This window comes from Lepisma saccharinum, chromosome 2 (genome assembly GCF_977018435.1).
Source record: "Lepisma saccharinum chromosome 2, izLepSacc3.1, whole genome shotgun sequence".
NCBI lineage: Eukaryota > Metazoa > Arthropoda > Insecta > Zygentoma > Lepismatidae > Lepisma > Lepisma saccharinum.
In genome coordinates, this window is record NC_139230.1 from 135,720,429 (window position 1) to 135,745,453 (window position 25,025).

The following is a 25,025-nucleotide window of genomic DNA, read 5'->3' on the forward strand; positions in this document are numbered from 1 at the left end:
CTAGCGTCGGATGTACGTGGCCACGCGCCGGTCAGGAATCTCTCCAGTGTCGGGCATCAATTGGACGTCGATCTGCAATCATCTCTCTCTGGTGACATGCCTCGTTTGGGCGTCGTTCTGGAATCGTCCTTCCCTCTCTCTCTCTGGCAACGAGCTTCGGTTGGGACGTCGATCTGAAAGCGTCCTTCGGGCTTTGGGCAGTGTTTGGTTTTTGCGTCGTCTGACTGGCTTCGGCGTCGTTGCAGGCGTCAGGGGAGTCGACGGACTCCCTTCTCGATCTTCTTTAGCCCTCCATTATTATGTAGTCCACGCTTGGCAAAAACAAATCACCGCGTAATCTTCACCAAAATAAGGCGCGCACTGGTAACTCTCTATCTGCAAGTCGCTCACAGTACGTAAGGAAACGAAGTCCACGGACGCAAAACAATGATCACGCGAGAGTGTAGCGCGGAGATGCTCTCTCTATGAAATCCGGGTAAAACTGTGTCTGGAATCATAGCACTGCCTATATATAAGAGATTCGAATTCTTCCGTTGAAAAGGACGCTCTAGTGGCTTGGCTTCTGTTTCAGAGGGATGGAAATGACCTCTCTCCATTGTCTTGAAACGCGGTCAAGGGCGCGTCGTCGATCCTTGCAGGCTTGGGCTCCAGCTGATTTTCCTGGTCATCCGTGAACATGGGTTCGAACGCCTGCTGCGACTCAAGCCCGGTAGCGGCGAAAATAATCTTTCCTTATCTCCGTGTTGGTGCAAATATGTCATGTTCTAAGCTGAAAAAGGCAGTTCCGCTGTCACTCAAGAAAAACTCGTCCCCAACTCCCGACGTCTGGCTCGGATACAAGTTTATTCACAAAATAAATCAAACCTCACACTTTCATGTTTGTGCATAAAATGAATCAATAAACAAAAAATAATTTATATCGAACTGCGTTTCACATGTCACTAGATACCGTGACAATTTACATCTTTGAATGAATGAGCACAAGAAATTAATAGTAAAAAGTCAATACATGTCTTTACTAAAATTCATATAATTATAATTGCCTATTGTATTTCCAAATATGCAGCATATTCTCTCTTAACAGAACTCATATATTTTTTTTCATATAAATTTAAGCAGATTAAAATTCATAATGCATTTTACGGTGTTAAATATCTTAAGAGTTATCTTTATATCCATACCATGTAGTTTGATGTAGCAATTCATCTCTTATCCCCTGAATAATGGTAAACCTTGCTCATATTATACGCATAACAGATGATCGAGTCTCCACTTGGCACTACACAGTATTTAATGTAATAGTGACATGTTAGATATAGAAAAGGACGGGGTGTATTAAGTGAAGTGTTCATTAAAACTAAATAAAAAGAAATATATCCGAAAATATTGTCCTACGTTTGTGGATTATGACATGAACCTCGGGGGGGGGGGGGCGCTTCATTGGCTTTTGGGGAGAATGAGTCATTGGCTTTTGGGGGGGATTGCGCCATTGGCCTTGGGGGTATGGACAACCCTGAGGCAATATACTGGGTGCCCCACATAAAACTGGTAAGACTTCCGATTGGTATACGAAGGGCTACCTGTTATAACAAGTGTTGGGAGCGCCCTGCGCCGACATCCAGATATCACACTTCTCTGTCCCATGTCAACAGAAAAATCTGGTAACACGGACGACAGGACCGATTTCACTACCGAGGGAAACATTCGCCAGACCGTTGCGACACTGTCTAGAGAGACTGTACAGACGTGGCAACACAAGACCACGTGAACAACATCCTACTGTAAATAGAATACGTACAGGAAGGAGTACCGATTTTATGTGAGCTACCCTGTATTTTGCTATGCAAATGATAATTAATATGGTGTAAAGGACGTAAAATAAACTTAAAGAGAACATATACCATAAAATAAACGGTCTTTGTGATTTGATACAAAGAAGAATTATGCATCCCCATGGTGTTGTGATACCGCTGTCGTCTTGTAAGTGGGGACTCTACGATGGCGCAGTGGTAGCCTTGTAATCAAGGGGTCCCGGGTTCAATAGCCGGTGGAGGCATATAGTGTTACGGATCCCACTTTAGACTGTAGGTTCAGTACCGATTAGCCTTACTGTGCATAAAGTGGACTTAAAAACACCAACTCAAACAATCAATCAATCTAATCGTCTTCTAAGCGATGTGTCCTGGTTTCGACCCCAGGGTGAGGCGAAAGACCAAATGTCGCAATTCAAACTTTAAACTGCAGCTTGGCATATACAGTGGACTTAAAACAACCTTACAAACTTTTGAAAAGAAGAAATAAACATTTATCAAGATAATGAACCTCCATGTATACGTATTTGTTGGTGATTTTAGAATTAAATCTTGATATATATATAAGTCCACAAATTTCAACATGAAACTTTTTCGACGAGTTCATTTGAATAAATAGCTTGATTCTGCAAGTTTTGCTCAAGAATTGGTATGGGCTTTACTTATAACTATTTTTACGTTATTGTATGTTTTGAATAATACTATAGACCAAATTCCTATAATTAGATCAATATAAGTTGCATAAAATATTATACATTTTTGTTCGCGACCGTATGTTTATTAATAGTGAAAATGAATGCGTTTCTCAAGAATGTAATACCGATACTTAGAAGGAATATCATGAACGAAATTGTCAGTATTTTTATAACGGAATTCTGGAAATTACTCGAACCAAGAGTAATCGGAATTGCAGTGAAAAATGTACAGTGTTGTGGTTCGTCAACACTGGTCACTTGGTTCTCGGTAACGTCGATCTGCCACATCATTATCCTTGTTGTCAATTGTCACAATGGATTTTCTCGACTAAACAAAGCAACGCAGCTATGCAGGTGACGTAATTATTCTTAGGCGACTATTCACTGGTGCATAATAGAATGATCGAGATTTCTGGTTTCCATTACACCTTGGTGACTCATGTCAATCATTACTTTTGTACCTGTTATCAGGCCATACCTGCAGACGCGCACTCGCAGTTCTGAGACAGTGAGCGGTGGTGTAACTTGTCTGGAAGTGTCTTCGTCGGCGAACACAGGAGAATGGATCCACAAGGTATTGCTATTTAGTCTGTTAAAATAATTATGGAAGTTAAAATTCTATGGACTGCACTCCCAAACTCAGTAGCAAAATTTATTTTGATTGAGACATTGCAAAAACAAGTGTGTTGTGCTACAACAAAGACAAGCTACGTATAATCAACAAAGTTTTGAGACGACGTTATGTTGATATTCCTGTTCATTCCCTGACTGGAATTTCTTGCTTTGCGGTTTATACCGACGGAAGTGATCCTCCCATTATTGTTCAATATTTTTATTGTAAAACAAAAGGTATCCAAAACAAACTTATTGAACTAAAAACCACAACAAATGAAACTTCTGGAACCATTTCAAGATATGCTAACAGCTGAATATTTGCTTTCCATTTCAGTTCGTAATGCAAATATTGAAAGAGTATTTTGATTAATATCAGCACAATGGACTGATGAGAGAAATAAAATTATCGCAGAGTGTGTAAAAGTCTTAGTACTGGTTCAGTATAATTCCAAAGAGTTTGACTGTTCAGGTTTTTAAAAGTATATTGAATAAACCTGAAATTTTGAAAAAAGCTTGGGTCCTTTGAGAAGTGCGACTGAAAACACGAGTACTCACAAGTGTAATGTTTATAGTATTGATTTCAAGTTTGGGAATTTTGTTTTCGGTGAAAAAAAAAAAACATTATTTTTTAAAACTGAAAACGCGTCAATTTTACCTTATTTACTAACTTGTTCTAGTAATGTCTGTTATTTACTGTGTCTTACATTTTGTGACAGCTTTTCCTACTTTTCCCTTATAGTGATTTGGTAACCTTAACCCTTAGTTCGCCGCCGTAACACATATGTTACAAAAAAAGTATGTCTCTTGTAGCCGCTGTAACACATATGTTACAAACAGCTTTATATACAATTATCGAGGGTTTGACACACTTATATTTGTATATTGAGGTTGAAACACTGACAGTTCGTTCGGGAACATGTTTTGCAATCGTGTTTCGAATATTTCAAATCTCCCCCCTCCTTTCTCGGAATATGTCACGTGTTTGGGCTCACCCAAACACGTGTTCGCTCTTCAGTTGACAGACACAATAAATGCTTGGTATTTACGATGCTGTTTTCCTCCAAGCTTCCAACGCTGTCATTAAATACTGATAAGGCACACATTCTTCTTTGTGTTTAGACCTGATGATCCAGCTGAAGTAGTGGCGCGGGGGGGGGGGGGGTAGGGCAAGGAGAGAGGGGATTGGATGAGGTTTGACGGTGTCAGCTTTTTGTCGCCTCTATGTTAGAAATGCAATGAAGCATGACGATAGCCAGAGGCCAGAAGCATGAGTCTAAAGCGTGCGTCTATCCAGAAGTATAGACAAAACAAACGATTGCAAAGGCTCCCTTCCCTCCTCTGTTAGGACTAACAAAGGCATCACCATAAACAGTTCGTATCATATAACAGCTCATCGATTTCCCTAAGGCACAATCGTTTCCTTCCGGACATATTTCCACAAAGAGCCGAGTCAACAGGGAAGAAAGATTCACAGTAGCTACACAAGATGCAAGTGCGAACGAAAAAAGCAAAAGTTCTGGTTTTCTCCCCAAAGTAGCTGGAGAAGAGGGGGAAAAGTCCACATTTTTATGATTTTTTCATTGAAATTCGGGGGATGCAGCCCCCGCCCGTAAGCCCCCCGCGGTTGGGGCATCCAAATTTTACATGGTTGCATGCACTGATGTTCCGCCTGCAAAACAAAAGTTATCCGAAGTAGATCGGTCCCATAGTGTCAGTTATAACAATTTTATGAATAATATGCAAATTGGCTAAAATTCGCTCGAGTTTTACGTTTTGCCTTATTATTCAAATTGTATTGCACCCACGAACATGAATCAAGTTTCATTCTGTTGCGGAAGGTCCATTCTTTGAAAAAAAAGCAAAAGTTCCAGTTTTCTCTCCAACGTAGCTGGAGAAGAGGGGGCAAACTACACATTTTTATGTTTTTTTCATTGAAATTCGGGGGATGCAGCCCCTGCCCGTAACCCCCCCGCGGTTCGGGCATCCAAATTTTACATGGTTGCATGCACTGATGTTCTGCCTGAAAAACAAAAGTTATCCGAAGTAGATTGGTCCCATAGTGTCAGTTATAACAATTTTATGAATAATATGCAAATTGGCTAAAATTCGCTCGAGTTTTACGTTTTGCCTTATTATTCAAATTGTATTGCACGCACGAACATGAATCAAATTTCATTCTGTTGCGGAAGGTCCATTCTTTAAAAAAAAGCAAAAGTTCCGGTTTTCTCCCCAAAGTTGCTGGAGAAGAGGGGGCAAACGCCACATTTTTATGATTTTTTCATTGAAATTCGGGGGATGCAGCCCCCGCCCGTAAGCCCCCCGCGGTTGGGGCATCCAAATTTTACATGGTTGCATGCACTGATGTTCTGCCTGCAAAACAAAAGTTATCCGAAGTAGATTGGTCCCATAGTGTCAGTTATAACAATTTTATGAATAATATGCAAATTGGCTAAAATTCGCTCGAGTTTTACGTTTTGCCTTATTATTCAAATTGTATTGCACCCACGAACATGAATCAAGTTTCATTCTGTTGCGGAAGGTCCATTCTTTGAAAAAAAAAGCAAAAGTTCCAGTTTTCTCTCCAAAGTAGCTGGAGAAGAGGGGGCAAACTCCACATTTTTATGTTTTTTTCATTGAAATTCGGGGGATGCAGCCCCTGCCCGTAACCCCCCCGCGGTTCGGGCATCCAAATTTTACATGGTTGCATGCACCGATGTATTGCCTGCAAAACAAAAGTTATCCGAAGTAGATTGGTCCCGTAGTGCAAGAGTTATTACGATTTTTCTCCATTATGTATACGAATTCAAATTTCCCGCTCAAAGCCTCGGCGACACTGGTCTTACTTTCGTCAGACCGCGCGGCGTACTAAGGGCTAATCATGAATCGATTAAATAGATGAAGGAACAAATATATCCATATATTACCCAGGATTCGAACTTTGGGTTTCTACTTTCGTAACGCACTTTACTTGTCCATGGAGGCTGGCGTGTTAAAATAACACATTTGTATACCTAAGCTAATGGCGACGGTGAAGATGTAATTTAGACTGAAACAAGATGATGAGGCAGGTAAATAAATCTTTATTCGGTTAAGGAGTCACCTCCACCATGAAGATTTGTATACTTGGATTTCAACCCACCGATGAAGCGGCTTATATTTACAGCGGTTGGTGAAAATGTTTTTCAGGGCTCTGCAATGGTTTAGCGAAGGCTTCTTAAATGTTCCATGATCGTGGAAAATTTCTCGTGCCACCATCATTTTCGACAAAAGAAGAAGAAAAAAAATCTACACATAGTCGCATACTCTTCAATTTCATTTCGAAGAATGTGGTGATTTGATTTAATAAATCCAAGCGATGACTTACATCTCTTAGTACTATTCTCGTTGATTATATGAAAATAATAAAATCTTATAAAATTGCGACCTCCAAATGTATGCCTATTCAAAATTTTGTGCTTGGAAGAACGACAGATTGATGATGTGAGGCTGTTTGGCTGATTTATTCACAAAAAAATAATAAAATTATTCCAGATTCACAAAGGAAAAACCATTGTCTGTTCTCCGAGGCCCCACAGACTTTTCAGAACAGTTGATTTATAGCCATGTTATATGTTATTATTTTGATTGAGTTGGTGTTTTAAGTCCACTTTATGCAGAGTAAGGCTAATCGGGACTTGACCTATAGTTTAAAGTGAGATTTGAACCAGTATATGCCTCCACCGGGCATCGAACCCGGGACCCTTTGATTACAAGGCGACGACAATGTCATATTTTATATGGGACATAATAAACCGTGGCGCAACAGCCCATAAAACCAGGGTCTTTCTACCGACTGCCGGCCTCACTCCCATCTGCCGAGGTGGAAGATCATCCAACCAGATACAGGGTGACGTGTGGTCAGCACGACGAACCCTGAGTCGTTGTTGTAAGTTTCCGTAACCGTAGCTCCCCAATTTCCACATCAGCTAAATGTGCCTTCATGGCACGGTGCTATCTGAACTTGGAACTTTACCCTTCTTTTTACCTTTACCTTACCTTGTGTAAGGATGAGGATGAATGATGATGTGATGAAATTTATGAAGGGACACTCAGAAAGAACGGAACACCCATGTTCACACCAAGAATTGAACCCGGGAATTTTGGTGGTGAAATCGAGTCAACCACTTAAAGCGTTCGGCTTCCGAGCAAGATGTAGAAATTCAAGAACTCAGAAATTATAGTTTCGCATGACTATGGCACTTGCTATACGCCTGAAGTTGTATTCGTGTTTCACACTGCAACATAAAAAAGTAGAAACTGCAACTACAGTCGTACATACCAAAAACCTTAAAAGACGTGAAAACGTAAAACCTTTCGATTTCATTGTTTCATTGTTTGAACAAAGAAAATATGAGATTCGTTTTCACCAGCATCGGAACTATTCCATATTGATTAATTGCTTGATCGATGATCGATTTTAAGTAATTTTAGGTCCCTTTTATAGCAACGATTGGCTAATCGCGACGATGAGGATGAGTAATGATAGGATGAAATTGATGAAGGGACACTCACAAAGAACACCAATGCCCAGGCCGGGATTCAAACACCCGCCCCTGTCGCCGTAGCGCGCTGTGCTAACCACTCCACCACAGAGGTCGGCTTGTGTCATATTCATGGGCGTCCGTAGGATTCCTTGCAGGGGAGACAAGAAAATATGGTTGATTTCGTTTATTTTACTTCGCTTTTCTGCCACTCTTGGGTAATCCCGAAACTGAAGATGAATGATGAAACTTATGGATAGGAAGTCATACAGAACACCCATGCTGGAATTTGACCCCGTTCCCTTATCGTCGCAGCGCGCTGCTCTAACCCTTCCGCTACGGAGGCTGGCCAAGAAATTATTTATTTCCTAGGGAGTATTCATTTTACACGGGAGCACCGGCCCACTATGCTCTACATCCAGACGCCCATGCTCATACCATGAATTGTATCAGGGCTTTTCCAATAGTACAGATGCCACGCTCTTGGCTTGTAATCAAAGGGGTCCGAGTTCAATTCCTGGTGGGACCACAGTAAATCCTATTCTACTTTTAACTTTACGTACACCCAACTGCAAAATAATTTTTTATTCATTCTGATTTTCGCAATGTGGTGATCGTGATTTGAAACAGAAACGTCAATAAGCAGAGGACAACATCTGCTTCGCATCAACAGAATTCCATTCCTTACATACGTAGAATTCAAGAAGAATGAAAAAAGTGTTAGACAATTTGCCTACTGATATTTTTGCCCTTGGCTGTACAGTCGCAATTTGCCTATCTATGCACAAACTGAACTTAAACTTTGATCATATCACATTCACAAAATGTTAGCATGTCCTAACCCCATTTCTTTACCTTCAGGTGGAAACTCCACGTCACTCCCCGAAGCCCTCATGGGCCATGGACCAAGGATGAGCTTCGGAAGCCTTGCAATGTGGGTGGGATTACTGGTTCTTGCCGTCATCCTCACCTTCATCGTGCTGTATTTGGTTGGCGTCTGCGAACAGGTGTGCAAGTGTTTGTGCCTGAAGAAAAAGGTATGGTTTATTAGAAGCTTTAATATATGTACCCTTTATGAAGCGTGAAATTAAGTAAAAATATAACTTCGACTTTTACTTTGATACACACAAAAAAAAGTTTAAACAAAATAACTTATACAACGGCTGCATTGTTTCGCTTCAGATAAAGAGGCATATCCTTAGCATATGATAAGTTTTTCACAACCAGATACTTCACAGCCGATGCCAAGAGTGAACCAGAGTGGGTCACGGCCCACCCAAAATCAAGCTGTTCCATCAACCCCTCAAACCTATTATCATTCTGGATTCCAGAATGGTTATCCCTCCAATACATATCTAACTAACAACTAGATAACTAAAACTAACCTATAAACTAACTAAAAAATAACTCAAATTAATGTATACTAGCAATACGTTTAATTAAATACCTCTCAAACTAATACTCAGTAAATGAATAAACAACTGTAAAATCTGTTCTGGTCACCAGAACGGGTTTCTACAATACCTAATATAAACTCAAAATTATTAAATGTATGTATAGAATCTCCCTGTATTTTCTTTTCTTATTGTATTTGTATTTTATGTATGGAAATTGAAAATAAATACGAAAAGAAGGAGAATAAAAAATAAAAGCGGGAACCGTTTACATTCAAGAAACTGACGTCCTGGTTTATTTAAAGGCAACAGGACATAAGCGCATATCCTCGATTGTATGCGGATGGAGGCGGGCTTACTTCGGGGGTCCCCCTTCTCCCACCATGTCTCATCGGCTGACCTACCCTGTCAAAATATAATAGGCAAATTTCGAGACAAAAATAAAATTAAAGTGGCTTTGAAGATGTGGCTTAGTTAATTTTTGATAGCCATCCCAGTGACCAGAGGCGTATCCAGAAATAAAATTTGGAGGTCGAGCTATGGGTGCCCTTCCCTAATGCATGTCATAAGCCCCATAAAGTTTTAAATTAAGACAGTGTTATAACAGTGATATATTAAAAATACTATCCTATTAAATAATAATAATAATAATAATTACTAGACACGCACACACTGACAAATAGTGGTTTTTACTGCCTGGTACATAATGCAATATATTGTTTCTAGTATTTCACCACTGCATGTATTATTCTGACCAGAAAAAAACTTTACTTACTGTACCAAAACAGTTTCTCATGGTGGAGTTCGACATGGCTGAAGATAGGGCTACATTTACCGTATGACTGGCAGAGTGCGCACACATTCCGTTTGGGTATTGTTGATTTATTCATGACTGCACACCATTAAATCTGCCACTCACATCATAACCTTGACTCATGGATTTATTCATGCCAAGACCAAGTTTGTGACATTGTTCAAGAAGAACTGATTTTCAGCTGACATATCACTACACAGTGTGATACACAGGGGTGCCCCCACCCCCAAGGCAAATGGAGCTTCCCCCCCAAAATCATGTCATGCGTCCCCCCCACCCATCATATAATTTGTCCATCCCAAATCATATAATTCGTGCCCTGAAACTATATCGTAATCCCTACAAAGTAATTAATTACGACAGCGTGACTACCGAAAGTAACTTTTTCTTTAGCTTTTTGTTCCAAATGACGCACCTGCTTTAAATTAAGCAGTATACCAACACTAAGCATTATATTTTAAGAAGTGGTGTTATTAATGAATATCGAGAATATCGCTTTAAGTCTTGTAATGCAGCTATAGTATAAAACTTTACATTCACCTCAGTAAAACGCCAAATACAAGGTAACCAAAAAAGTTCTTGCCGTTTTAGACGTCCCATTAATCATGCGCTCACAGAGAGGAAACGAAATGACGCACGTGCCTGCCAAGCAATCGGGAGTTAGTCTGACCATCGACTGTCAGAAATACATGCACGTTGCGCACACACAGCAGTCATATCTCGTCCAGTGTCGAAGAGAAATGGAGGTATCGAAGTAGCTTGTTCGCGTGTGTTTGTTGTATGACTTTAAAGTGGGCCTGTCAGCTGCCACATTAAGTCGCCGCATTTGCCAGGCATTTGGGGAGAATGCCGTGAACGAACGCACTGCCAGGCATTGGTTCCAGAAATTCCGTTCGGGAGATGTGAGCCTTTCGGATGAACCTCGCAGTGGACGACCTCATGTGTTGGATGACGAGGCCCTGAAAGCAGACATCGAGGAGGACAGTGGTCTAACGTGTGATGAACGTGCAGAAAGGTTCCATATTTCCGTTGAAACAGTCAGACTGCACCTGCATGGGATAGGGAAGTCATACAAGTTAAGCAAGTGGGTACTCCACACATTGTCGGCAGCCAACAACGAGCGACAGCCTGTTTGTCCTTGCTCACTCGGCACCTGAACACACCCATATTTGATCGCTTGCTCACTGGTGACGAACCCAGTAGGCTTAAACAAAAGTATTTATTATGCCATAAAATTCTCGAACTGCATACACGAAATTTGGTCCTGGCCTAAATAATCACTCAAAACTTTGATTTTCAGTTGATCTGTGCATCTTATTTCTTATTTAATAAACCGCTGCAATACCCAGTACTGCTGAAATATTCACTTTAGAGAGAGACCTTCGATCTCTTCGGCCCTCGACCCGAACTACTCGTAGCACTACACCGAGGCTCCGGAAGTTCTTTGTCGTCAATGTCTTCAGCTTTGGGCCCGAACTGGGGCTAGTAGTAGACTTCGTTACTTTACGGTATTTAGTCCTTTTCATTTTCTAATCACTCAGTTTTTATAAAGCAACCAATGGACACTGACTGATCACTAATCTAAACCGATTCTGTTGTACAGTGTGTCTCAAAAGTTTTAGGACAACGACATTTTTAACTAGGCAACCCAAATTACGTAAGGCGCTGGTGGGTTGCGTGTAGAGTTAGGCTCAATTTCAGGGTTGCCATATGCACAATAGACATTTATGAAATACGCAAAATGAATAAAACCAAGTATTATTGTATAAAAATCTGGAAAAAAATCAGCATTACATTTGACGCAAATAAGAAATACTTTCTGAAAGAAAGAAAATCGATTTTCTAGTATTTCATCGCTGATGAGTCTACACATAGGAAAAGAGGAGAGAGGAAACGAAAAGGTACAACAAATGAGAGGAGAAAAGAGAGAGCGAAAGGGGAAGAGAAAAAGTGAAGGAGGGAAGAAAAGATAGAACAGATGTGGATAGGAGAAGTAATGAGAAGAAATGGAAAAGATGCGAGGAGAGATGAGGAAAATGGAGCAAAGAGGAGGGAGAGAGATGAGAGGAGAGGAGAGGAGGAGACAAGAAGAGGGGAGTTGATAGTAGAGTAAAAGACAGAACACGAGAAGAACGAAAAGAAGAGGAGAAGAGTGCAGTGGAGTGTGAAATCTAAGACAGGAGAGGAGATAAGAGGAGTGGAGAAGAATGGGATGGAGACAAGAGACGAGAACAGGAGGGAAGGCGATATGACATAGGAGAAGAAGGGAAGATAAGAAGGAGAGAAGAAGAAGAGAAGAGAAAGAGAAAGAGAAAGAGAAAGGAGACGAGAGGAGAGATGAGGAAAAATATCGTCTCAGCGTCAAGAATTGATCCATTGATCAAAATATCGACATGAAACATTCAATAATATTTTAAAATGAACTGGAGAATGTATTAGATCGGAGCGAAATGCCTTTTGGCTGAGTTCAGAGCGAGACAAAATCTGCCACGTAATATCTTTGATTCTACCTGCGATTATACCACTAAAAATATGAATGTAATTTTCATATTTATAAGAATTATCCAATTCTTCTCCACTTCTCAGTTCCTTGAAATTGAGGTTTTGTTATTTAACATTTTCCCTCCCCCCATCGTTAATTCCAAACAGAATCATTCCGTTTCACACTGCGTGGACAATGAACGCAAAGGCATATGTCTAAAACTTATGACAATTTTCTGCCACCGGAAGGGTTTGAACCTACGACCATCAGGTTGGTAATCTACAACGGCAACCACTACCCTACAAACTTTCTTTATTGACAATAGCTAGGAGGGGTAGACCAGTGTGAAATGTAGATGCAACTCTCTGCCTACATGTAATGTGCAAAGAATACTTGTTTGTAACAAAGGAAACGAAGGTAGTACAAATCGGCTTAAACATGTAATGGAGAATCGAATTTTTTTATTCGAAGGTAGCTGCTAATACAAGAAAAGCAAATGAAAAAGTTTTCATAATGTTCAATTCTCCATTAAATGTTTGCGCTGAGTTGCATCTACATTTCACACTGGTCAGCTCCTCCTAGCTATTGTCAATAACGAAAGTTTGTAGGGTAGTAGTTACCGTTGTAGATTACCAACATTCCGCAGTGTGAAACGGAATGATTCTGTTTGGAATTAACGATGGGGGGAGGGGAAATATTAAATAACAAAACCTCAATTTCAAGGAACTGAGAAGTGGAGAAGAATTGGATAATTCTTATAAATATGAAAATTACATTCATATTTTTAGTGGTATAATCGCAGGTAGAATCAAAGATATTACGTGGCAGATTTTGTCTCGCTCTGAACTCAGCCAAAAGGCATTTCGCTCCGATCTAATACATTCTCCAGTTCATTTTAAAATATTATTGAATGTTTCATGTCGATATTTTGATCAATGGATCAATTCTTGACGCTGAGACGATATTTTTCCTCATCTCTCCTCTCGTCTCTTTTCTCTTTCTCTTCTTCTCCTCTCCTTCTTATCTTCCCTTCTTCTCCTATGTCATATCGCCTTCCCTCCTGTTCTCGTCTCTTGTCTCCATCCCATTCTTCTCCACTCCTCTTATCTCCTCTCCTGTCTTAGATTTCACACTCCACTGCACTCTTCTCCTCTTCTTTTCGTTCTTCTCGTGTTCTGTCTTTTACTCTACTATCAACTCCCCTCTTCTTGTCTCCTCCTCTCCTCTCCTCTCATCTCTCTCCCTCCTCTTTGCTCCATTTTCCTCATCTCTCCTCGCATCTTTTCCATTTCTTCTCATTACTTCTCCTATCCACATCTGTTCTATCTTTTCTTCCCTCCTTCACTTTTTCTCTTCCCCTTTCGCTCTCTCTTTTCTCCTCTCATTTGTTGTACCTTTTCGTTTCCTCTCTCCTCTTTTCCTATGTGTAGACTCATCAGCGATGAAATACTAGAAAATCGATTTTCTTTCTTTCAGAAAGTATTTCTTATTTGCGTCAAATGTAATGCTGATTTTTTTTCAGATTTTTATACAATAATACTTGGTTTTATTCATTTTGCGTATTTCATAAATGTCTATTGTCTGAAATTGAGCCTAACTCTACACGCAACCCATCAGCGCCTTACGTAATTTGGGTTGCCTAGTTTAAAATGTCGTTGTCCTAAAACTTTTGAGAGACACTGTACAGATCAACCGGGAAATTGAAGCCGCGTATTTATATCCTCATTATATAAAGGTAAAAGGTAAAGTGCTCCCCTGTGCATAGCACCACGCCATGAAGGCGTATAGGGGGTGTGGGGGTAACGCCCCACACTTTCTTGATCCGGTCGTGAGTGGGGGTGATGTGATCAGCATCACGCCCCTGACCGCCTTTACCCCCCAGGGTTTCCCCCAGGTACCCATGTTATTCGACGCTGGGTGGGCGCCGGAGCCGCTTCCATCGTTAGAAAAGTTCCCGGATTTGAACCGGCCGGGGATCGAACCCGGGACCTTTAGCATGGTAGTCAGACGCGTTACCGACTGAGCCACCGCGGCCACCTCATTATATTCTAGAAGGTTCTGCAAATAAAACGATTCGTAAATATTGCCAGTAGTTCGAATCCTTCTCTTATTAAAAAAACAAGGGCTCCCGGGTTCGATACCCGGTGGAGGCACATAGTGGTTCGGATCCCACTTTAAACTGTAGGTCCAGTCCAGATGAGACTTCTATGCATAAAGTGGACTTAAACACCAAATCAATCAATCAATCTTATTCAAGAGCGTTCCTTTTTGCTCTCACCCCTTCCAGAGATTAACAATTACAACGAATCGCCCTACGTATGGCGCCACCTTTGTTGTGAAGCTTCCAAATGCTGACAAGTCTTTACATAGTACTCACGTTAGCTGCTACAACACCGAAAGCGCAAGAAAATTTAACGTGCAATATTATCAACAACAGGGTTATAGAACATTCTCCGTCTTACCTTGATAAGTATTTCTCTCTTCAAATTATCGTCACATTATTCAAGAACCTAATTTTATCTAGCATAAACAGATTTTTTTTTGAAGGGGGGGAGGCTCGAGCCTCCTGATCCCCAACTTGGATACGAGCTATTAACAATAACAGGGTTATAGAATATTCTCCGTCTTGCCTCGATAATTATTTCTCCCCCTAAATTAACGTCACATTATTTTATTTCACACCACAAGAAACAAAAAAATCTCATTTTATCTAGTGTAAAACGAAAACTTTCGGGGGGGGCTCGAGCCCCATAAGCCCCCTTTTGGATACGTGCCTGCCCTCCAGAACCCACGTGTCAATTAAGGCGTAATATGTAAGAGTTTGATATCCCCCCTTTCGATAATGCCCTTAAACACTTTCTTTTCTTTATCTAATTGATTAAATATTGTGTACTTAAGTTGTAAAATTTTTACATATATTTTGGAAAAATATATTAATGTTGAATTTTACATTATTTGAAGGAAAAAATCCACCCAAAAAATCTCGATGGTGCAGCCTGCGCCATAATCCTCCCTGTGGGCACCCCTGGTGATACATAAGAACATTTAGTGAATAAGAATTTTTTTCATCCATTTATTTGCAGGCTTTCAAGAATATTAATGTAATGGTGTGTCAATACTTTCTTAGGATCCCCAGGTATTTAATCATTTCCAGCTTCTCTCTTGGCACGTTCGGGGTCGAAAAGGTGTGGATACCATATCGGTAAATACAGTCTCCAAAATTTAATGTTCGAACTCCCTCTCTACTACAGAAATCCCTTTACAATATAAGGTTTAACACTTTATCAAGAGCTTCATATTTCTCCATTTATATTTAATACCCAATTCTACCACCAAAATTTCCAATTTCCATGCCATAAACTAAGACCTAGAGTTGAATACTGCCCCCCCCCCCCCCCAACGTTTAATTCAGAATCCCCTCCAGAACCCACGTGTCAATTAAGGCGCAATATGTAAGAGTTTGATATCTCCCCTTTTTCGATAAGGTGTCGCGAAAGTTCCGCTCAGCAAAATATCCGCTGAGTGAAATATCCGCTCACACTACCAAGAACCATTAATGACCCTTCCCCACCCTAAAAAGAATCAAATATTTATGTATTATATTTATTTATGATTCCAATCACACTTTTTCCAGACTGTGGACTGGCTAAATAAGTGAAATATCTTGCAACTATTTAGGCGTGTTTAAAATCTGTTTATAAAAACTTCGTCATTATTTTCTTGCTAGAAAGCTTCAACTATTTAGGCGTGTTTAAAATCTGTTTAAAGAAACTTCGTCATTATTTTCTTGCTAGAAAGCTTTGTCATATCATCGGTTTATCGAGTTTACTGCACCTTTTGTAAGAATGATATCGCTCTGAGACACAATGTAATGTTGCCTGTTTCTTCGTACCTCTTTACTGTGTTCTCGATTCTTGCATCCAGCTTTTGGTATGCAATTTTATTTCTCTTTCCCTCAAAATTTAACTGTGATCTCATGTATACGAAGCCTGAATTTACCGCTTCTGTCTTCAAGCAAAGAACCACGTCTCTGATCCTGGTATTTGGTCGTCCAAGTAGGTTGTTTAGACGATTATGCCATCCTTCAACAGCATTCGTAGTTCGGTGCCGTCTCTTGCTATTTTTGCAATTTCTGTAAGTGGCAGGAGGAAATGTAAATTACGTACTAGCTCACCTGATGTAAACTCTTCTCTACTTCGAGGCGCGCTTCATCCGGGGCTCCACATGAATGTTCGGTGACACTTAACACTTCACTGTCCCTACTTTTCAATGTCCCGTGACACTTCTTCGATTGCTCCCGGAGACATTGCCAAGTGGTGAGGCCGTTTCCTGTACTCCTGGGGCCCGTCAAGCATCTGAGTGACGCTCGCTGAGCAAGATGTTCGCTCGTTGAGCAGACAGATCATTTATTTGACGCTGTTTGCTCATTGATCAAAATATCAGTGCCTTTGAATAATCTGTGATCAATGTGGCTGCGTCGAGTGGACAAGATTTCGGTGTTTGAAAAGCTGTTAATTATGGAAATAGAATAGTTGATGTGAACAAAACTGTCGAAATTTTCATTTTCACACCCTTGCACAACTTTCAAAAACTACGGTGAATATTTAATATCTATTATTTGAAATAAACAACACTTTCATTTTAATACCATTACAAAAACTGGAATTTTACATCACCTTCTGTTACTTGATCTTCTTCTCTAATTACGCTATATCGCAAGCCGTTCATCATAAATATTTCCTCATTGGTCGCCACTCGCAGCTTGCCACTCCGCCATCCTCATACGGTTTTCCTCTTCTTCTCTTTGCCTCACGAGATCGAAACACAAAAACGATATATTCTGTGGCGAGCAAGGTTCAAGTTCGCTCAGCGATCAAGTGAGCAGCGCTCGCGGAGCAATGCCTATTTGACCGTCAAGTAGCTGAGCGATCACGTTGTTCGTTGAGCGCTCAGATACCTGACGCGCCCCTGTACTGCCGGTACGCGTAGCCTTCATAGTTCGTGCGAGGCTTACCCTTAGTAGTTGTAAGAATCTCCACAGTGCATCACGCAAAAGTCACACCTGAAATGAAATAAATAGTTGGTGGCGAAGGGCTACATGCTCTCAGATGTGAGTCATACGCAGGTGCGCTTCTTTCCTCCAGGAACCTGAGCACAAATTTCGCAGCATTCAATTTGAGCACATTTTTCACACAATCTTTCGATAATGCCCTTAAACACTTTCTTTTCTTTATCTAATTGATTAAATATGGTGTATTTAAGTTGTAAAATTTTTACATATATTAATGTTGAATTTTACATTATTTGAAGGGAAAATGCCCCCAGAAAATCTCGATGGCACAGCCTGTACCATAATCCCCCCTGGTGATACATAAGAACTTTTAGTGGATATTATTTTCAGAATCCACAAACAATACACACAGAGAGAATTGTTCTGTATCTGCTACATCATGTGTCTCATCGAGAAGTATTATGAATCAACCATAGTATTTTCAATATTCTTTTGGGAGGGTGGTCCGGACCCCCTGGATCCACCCCCTGGATAAGTCCTTGCCATTGACCCACCCATACCAGAATGTCTGGTGTCACCACTAAGTTACATAGACTAATATATCTTGTCCAATTCTCTACTATTTAGTTTAGAAGCATAATTTAAGTACGTACAATAGAACCTACTAAATAATATTGCTAGGAGGTAACACGATATGTGTAAAATTCAGCGGAAATACCACACAACCGCCTACTCGAAGCAAGACAAGGAAGAAACGTAATGTTTTGTTTTAATAAACCACTTGTTTATTACTTTTTCGTGGTATATAATAGCAAATTAAATTTGGACAATTTGAATAAGTCTTGAATCCCATTATAAAATTAATTGTGCAATAATTTATGAAATAAAGACTAACTATATTATTCATCTACAAGAAAGGGACCGCATTCGACAGCAATTATTACTTGAATATTAACAATAATAACCCAGGTATTAAACAGAGTTCTTTACAGTCGCATAACAACATTATCTTTTCCAACAATGAGATCCCACTTTAAACTATAGGTCAAGTCTCGATTAGCCTTTCTGTGATAAGTGGCTTAGAACATAAAATCAATCAATCAATCAATCACTTTTCCAACAATGTGAATATAACGAATTGCATATTTCGAATGATTAAAGAAGACTATCTGAGTTTGTTGCTAACATTTATTTCTTGATAAATATCTGAACGAGCTATTCATCAGAAGCAACTAGTGTTTCGTATGAACTATAAAAGTAAGGGAGTACTTGGCAACAAAGTTTCCAAACAAAAACAAACAACATCAAAAAGAAATTAGAGCGTGTTAGCATTTTGTTACAGATATATGAGTTTACGTGCCATAAGGGAGGTGAAGTTTTTCTCCCTTAGGCCTTAACCCCCCAATTTTCTGGTGTCCATGGCAGTATTCGATGCAAGTTTGCTTAGGAAATAGGAACCAACCCCAAATACTCTAAATATACTGACTACATTTTATGTTGTGCGCAATAAATCTAATATAATGGAGGGGAGGGGTTGTATGGTGATTTTAGAGTACGAGGGGAAGTCAGTAAATAGGTCACAAATTGATATGGGGTAGCTGAAAATAGTGGTGAGTAGTTTCCAGTGATTAGAACGCTACATTTTAAAAGTAGCTTCGCTACAACTACAGCTACTCTTCCAAAATGTAGCTTCGCTACAGCTACAGCTACATTTACCTAAAAGTAGCTCGCTACGCTACTCCTGTGCGCTACTCGCTACTTCGCTACTTTTGCGCTACTTCTGCAAAAACTTGAAAGAACCACATGGATATTCAAAAGAAGCCTGTAGTATGATAGTTGTACTTACTGGAAAATACGTAGATTCTGTTATTTATTATCATGATTCCCGTCATTCGATAATTTTGATAGCATTCAGTTACTTATTTTTACTACAGTGTTTGAGAATAACGTACCTATGCAAGTGGCGTTACCAAAATTAATAATTACAACTATACACAAATAAAATTTGGTAAGATTGCGTAATTATGTTCACAAATCAATATATTTTTCTTGAGAATAAATATTTAATTTTTTAAGAGACTGATATGAAGGCAGTTTTGAATGAAAAGTATCCTGGGCTCTTTTGTAATCACAGGGCCGCAGGTTCGATACCCGGCGGAGGCACATAGTGGTTCGGATCCAGTCTCGATCAGTATATCTATCCATAAAATGGACTCAAAACAAAAACTAGGAAAGACGCCAAGTTGGAAGGATAGGATCCTCCTACTTCTCCATTCGCCACACTGTTCATCTTTCATTATTCTTCCTCATGCTCACAATTAGCCGAAAGTGACAGAAAGCAACAATAGATAAAATAATAACTAAATAAACCATTTATTCTCATCGTCATGATTAGCGAAATACATAAATTTAGCAACTGAACATTAACTAAAGAAAATTGTCATTTCTACAGGAAAGTCAATAACTTGCACGTAGTTTTCACAAAATCATAAAATGAGGAAACTGACTTGCAAACCCGAGTGTTCTAAACGTATTGAAATTTTAAAATCTGTGAACAAATATTATGATGAAAATAACTGTAACTCAAGAAAGTGTATGTCTATCGTTCTTGTAACAATAATTTCTTGCTGGTGAGACCCTTATACACTGACAAGTATCAATGCTGTTAACGTACTGAGCCATTGATTGCTGGCACTATTGCTTTGTCATTGTAGTGGAAAATGGATCGCTCGTCTTTGCACTGCAAGTTGTGTTTTAGACAATAATTAATGACATTTTAATATCCACATGATTTGTTCCAGGGGTGACGCAAATGAGACATTTTGTTTTCCAGCGGTGCAACAAACGAGGCATGTTTCTCCCCAAAATAGCGATGCAACTCAAAGAAACGTATCTGTTAGCCGGAATATATTCATATATGTCAGTTAGTTACTTGAATATTTGAATTATTTAGATACTAATGAAATATATTAAGCAGATATCTATAATCTACAATATCAAGATATTTATAATCTAGATTATCCGAATTTCCATGTAATAGACTGTCTTTGTGAACCTCCTGCAAAAGTAAGCATTATTGTCAACTTTTTTTACGCTTTTGCCACTTTCAAAATTTACCTCAAAATGCTGAGAAAAAATGTAGCTGTAGCGAAACTTTCACTACAACTACAGGAATTTTGTAGCTTCGCTACAGCTACAATTTTCAAAATGTAGCGTCGCTACATCTACAGCTACAAATTTTGTAGCTAGCTACAGGTAGCGCGCTACTTCTGACAATTGGTAGTTTCTGAAGCTGTCATTCGATGGCAGCACAATCCAACTTGATGATATTCAGTTAGCAGTCGCTAGATAGCAGAAGCACGCCGCTTGAGCAGCTCAGTTTAAAAATAGCGACAGTTCTCGAGGAGTGTGCGTGCAGGTGGTGCGGGTGTGAGGAGATGACTCGAGCCGACAGGCGAGTGACGATGGACAGCATAGCAATTTCAAGAATTTCCGAAAAGTGTCCGCACGGTGTCGCCAAACGTTTCGCGGATGATGAAAATGTTGAACGTGAGGTTAACCTGTTGTTGGGACAGCAGCCCAAAGACTTTTATGCAGCCGGTTTTGGGGGACTATAAAGCGATGTATCAATGTTGCAAAAATAAAAACGGTTTCAAGTTGTTATCTTACTTAGTATTTTTTTTTTTTTTTAAATAAACTTTCCTGACTTACCTAGGTATATTGGTGCTTAACATTTTGTAATCGTTGCCTATATGGCGTTGGTAGAGTGTTTCCTTACTAACTCCCGTGGTCTGTATAATATTAGAAACAAATAATTTTACGTTTACTTGAAATTCAAACGCGTAATTTTGCAATTTTCAATATTGCGTTCTGTTTGTAACATTTTTGTTTGTGCATACTTTGGTACATAATGTTACCATTTCTATGTAAGATCGCCGGAAGTGAGCCGGACCCTGTGGCCGAGTGGTTAGCACATCGCGCTGCGACGCCAAGGGCCCCGTGTTCGAATCCCGCTCGAGCTTGGTTGTTTGTGAATTTCCATTCATCAATTTCATCACTCGTCCCGATCTTCGCAAATTAGCCAAGAGCCACAAAACGCGAAGTAAAATAAACTGAATCAAATAAATAAAATAAATCATAGGAAGTGAATTCCCCCTTGGTATTTGTTGCTTGTACCGGGTGGTTAGAATTCAAGTTTTCCGAATCAGAGTCCTCTGGAGCACGTTAGCTTTCGAAGCAATGGACTGTGGTGAAACTTGGTAGCGGGCGGAGCCAAGCGCGGCAATAAACTATCTGAGAACGGCACCTTTACAAGCGCGCGCTTTTCAAACTTGCCGCGAAGTAAAAAAAAAAAAAATAGTAGCTCGAAAACTAATTGCCGTAGAAAGATGAAATCAGTTTTTTTCTTTGAAAATGGCATGGTTTTCAGCGGAAGTGAAATTTGTACATTGTGCCTCCCAATAATGACTGCTAAAAAAAGGAGGAAGAAAATTGATTTTTTTTTAAAAAAAATGTCATTCGGCACACTCGCGTGGCCACCACAATAGACCGAAGTATTTACTTCGGTATGTAGCAGTATGTGTCCTCCTCCGTGGCCGTGTGGTCTAAGGTACCTTGCTTTGGACCGCGACTGTGGGACGGCATGGGTTGGATCCCGGGTTCAGTCTCGGGAATTTTCGACCTGTGTATAGGGCCGGTGGCAACCCACCATCGTAAGGAAATTGGGCAGCTTCGAATGAGTAAGCGTAATCTCGTCGCGTAGACCTACTATAACGACTGGGGATACGTCGGGCTGACCACCCGACTATTTCAATACTGGTTGAAGATCTCCACGTTAGAGGTGACGAAGGAAAGCGTGGGAGGGAGACCGGCAGTCGGTAGGTATGCCTAGGCCCTTCATGGGCTGTTGCGCACAGCAGTATGTAGCAGTCATACATTCTTACAACCATGCAAAGTTAGATGAAAATACACTGTAACTTCTTGGGGGGGGGGGGGTAATAGTAATAATCCAATAACTTTATCTTTTCCTTGAATAATGACCGACAAAGCTTCATGAAGTACTCGAAAGTTACTGTACTCATTCTAGAAAATGTTTGTGGGCATGCAGTTTTCCAAAAAAAGTGTATATAGGCTGGCTTCCAGAGATCTTGCTGCGATTATTGAATGCGCCCAGTAACGTCCTTTAAAACGGTTTTAGTAACGCCGAAGATGTAACAAACTCAAAAGATTCCGGTCAGGAGCCATCTCCGCTTTCAGGCTTTGTCCAGCACTTCTTGCGTCCACACCAAGGTATCGGTGAGAACTCCAATTTTATCTGCGCGTGTGCAAAATTAGTGTCGATGTCGGTGCCATTGCCCATAACTACTCTGACAAAATATAGGTACGTGTGCAAGCGCTCTTGTTCACGGCTCAGACGAGAAGTTTCGCACTGCACGAACGGGGCCCACGAAACCTCCTGCCCCGCTCACCACCTCGTTTTTGCCCTCATACAACCTTACAGTGCCGCTGCTCGCCCTGCAGACCACGCGTGCATATTACAGGGTACTCTTTCAAAATTACAACACGTTGATTAGGCCTTTTTTATACGTTGATCCGAACAACATTTTCCCGCAGGCTTATTAATATATTCTTCATTTTCAGGAGAGAAAATTCGTCGAATCAGTGGACGACTTCTTCTACGTCTTTTACAAAGCCAGAAAAAGAGTCTGGAGTCGAAGTACCATAAATGAAGAGGACACTGAAATTTGTGAAGAAGTTTGAAGTTCCTTCAATGTTAAAATGTATATATTGGTATAACAGCATTTCAATTCAAAATTTGTAGTAAAAATGAAATGATGATGTTATTGTACCTGTGCTTTTTTGCTGCACTTGTATCAATCTAAATAAATAAAATAACATTGACATATTAATTTGCTTGATGACAATTCCTATATTTATTTTAAAGGTACGATTTCCTTGCTTAAGATTATACTTACTAAATCCAAAGAGTGATTTCATCACCTTTACTTGTCCGTAACCAAGAATATATAACCAACGTAGTGTAATATAAACATAAATGATACTTCAGTCATGTCATGCACGGAAGAGCAAAAAGATTATAAAGTCTGTGTTGTAAAAGATGCAGGTAAAAGACCTCAGAAGACCACGACGAAGGTGGAAGGACACTGATGATATGATCTGACAAGGATCGTAAGAATTGGATCGCTGCGACAATAAAACTACTGGTTTAGGCATGCAATAGAGTCAATTAGTACGTTGACAATTAATACAGTGAAGAATTCTTATCTTGTACGTACAGAGTAAGGGCCCCCGTTTGGAAATGTTGAATATGAATGGAATTCCACGTTAACAAAACGTTCTTCATCTAATAGTGGAGGCGAATAACCGAAAAGTATGTGTTTGTTTGAGTTTTAAGTCCACTTTATGCACAGGTAGGTTAATCGGGACTGGACCTACATTTTAATCTTGGATTCGAACAACTATATGCTAAACAGAGTATCAAACCCTGACCCTTTGATTACAAGGCGATGACGTAACCACTACTCCATCGGACAGGTCCTGAAAGAATTGTGTTTAAAAAGTGTAAGTAGGAGGTTCTGAAGTGAGGATGATCGGCCAGACAGCTGGCACAGACAGTCACCTCTTGAGGAATTACTCAACAATCAACATTGAGGGTAAGCAATGGTGCGTTCCCAGCTCTCGTTGTGGATCCATTAACTAACCACTCTGCCACATAGGCTTTATGAATTGTGTCCTTGTTTCTATTATTATGATAGAGAAATAGATTTCACTCCTTTGAGGCATTATTAGGTCAATCAAAATATTATTTTAAAAAAATTCGATAGTGAACATCTCCTTCCACCTACATGCCTTTAATCTATTGTCTCTACAATCCGAACGCTAAGTCTTTTAATCCATACATCAATATAATCTATATTACTTTTATCATCGCATCGATGATAATGGGGACTAGGAAATTAAACAAATGGACGAGAGCAAATATCACTAACGGGGCAGCAAAATATTTGCATGCATTAAGTATTTAATGTTTCCCGGATGGCGTAATGGTATCGCTGTCGCCTCGATCCCGGTGGAAGCGCATTGTACAGTGGTCTGGTTCCCAATCTAAACTGTAGGTTCAGTCTCGATTAGCCCATCTGTGCATAAAGTGGCCTTAAACATAAGCATTGAATACTTGGATAGACACACTCTGGTAAGTAAGTCTGCAATCGGAATCTAATTCCACGTAAAATGTATTTTGTTGTTTCCATATGTGTCTCGAAAGTTGGGACTGAGAACCATAACAGATACATCCAGATTTCTTGATTAAACTGAACCTTGCTCTGTAGCATGAGTGTATATTCTAAGCTATCTACGAAGTCCAAAGTCTAGAGACTAAAATACGAAATAAAAATTGATTAGGAAATGTGTATAAAATTGTTCATTTCGATAAGTTGATGATGCTTCACGAGTTGGCAACATGTCTTTGGGACCTGGTAACCTTTTTCGGAAATTTGCGAACAATCACAAGCCCTTCCCCATTCTGGCCGCCGTGGGTATTTGGTTGACTTGTCCTCTCCTTAGCCTGAGAGCTCGGACGTACAGCAACAGCGTATCCAGCTCTCGTAGCTTGTTGCTAAATTGAATGAAAAGAGGTAGGCTTCTGCAAGAGTGGAGTAAATG

General features: G+C 40.0%; 1 protein-coding gene across 1 annotated transcript; it reads left to right on the forward strand.

The window, feature by feature from the left end:
• Window positions 1-2,983: 2,983 nt before the first annotated feature.
• Window positions 2,984-23,102, forward strand: LOC145983658 (uncharacterized). Its single transcript, XM_083116716.1, has 3 exons — window positions 2,984-3,080; window positions 8,503-8,678; window positions 22,983-23,102. Exons 1-3 carry the CDS (start codon window positions 3,068-3,070, stop codon window positions 23,100-23,102), a joined length of 309 nt encoding a protein of 102 aa, XP_082972842.1. The 5' UTR covers window positions 2,984-3,067.
• Window positions 23,103-25,025: the final 1,923 nt, after the last annotated feature.

Bases quoted from the DNA above. Each gene is read 5' to 3' on its own strand.
- LOC145983658 (XM_083116716.1), top strand. The intron at 8,679-22,982 runs GTATGGTTTATT...CTTCATTTTCAG, and splicing joins GTTTGTGCCTGAAGAAAAAG to GAGAGAAAATTCGTCGAATC.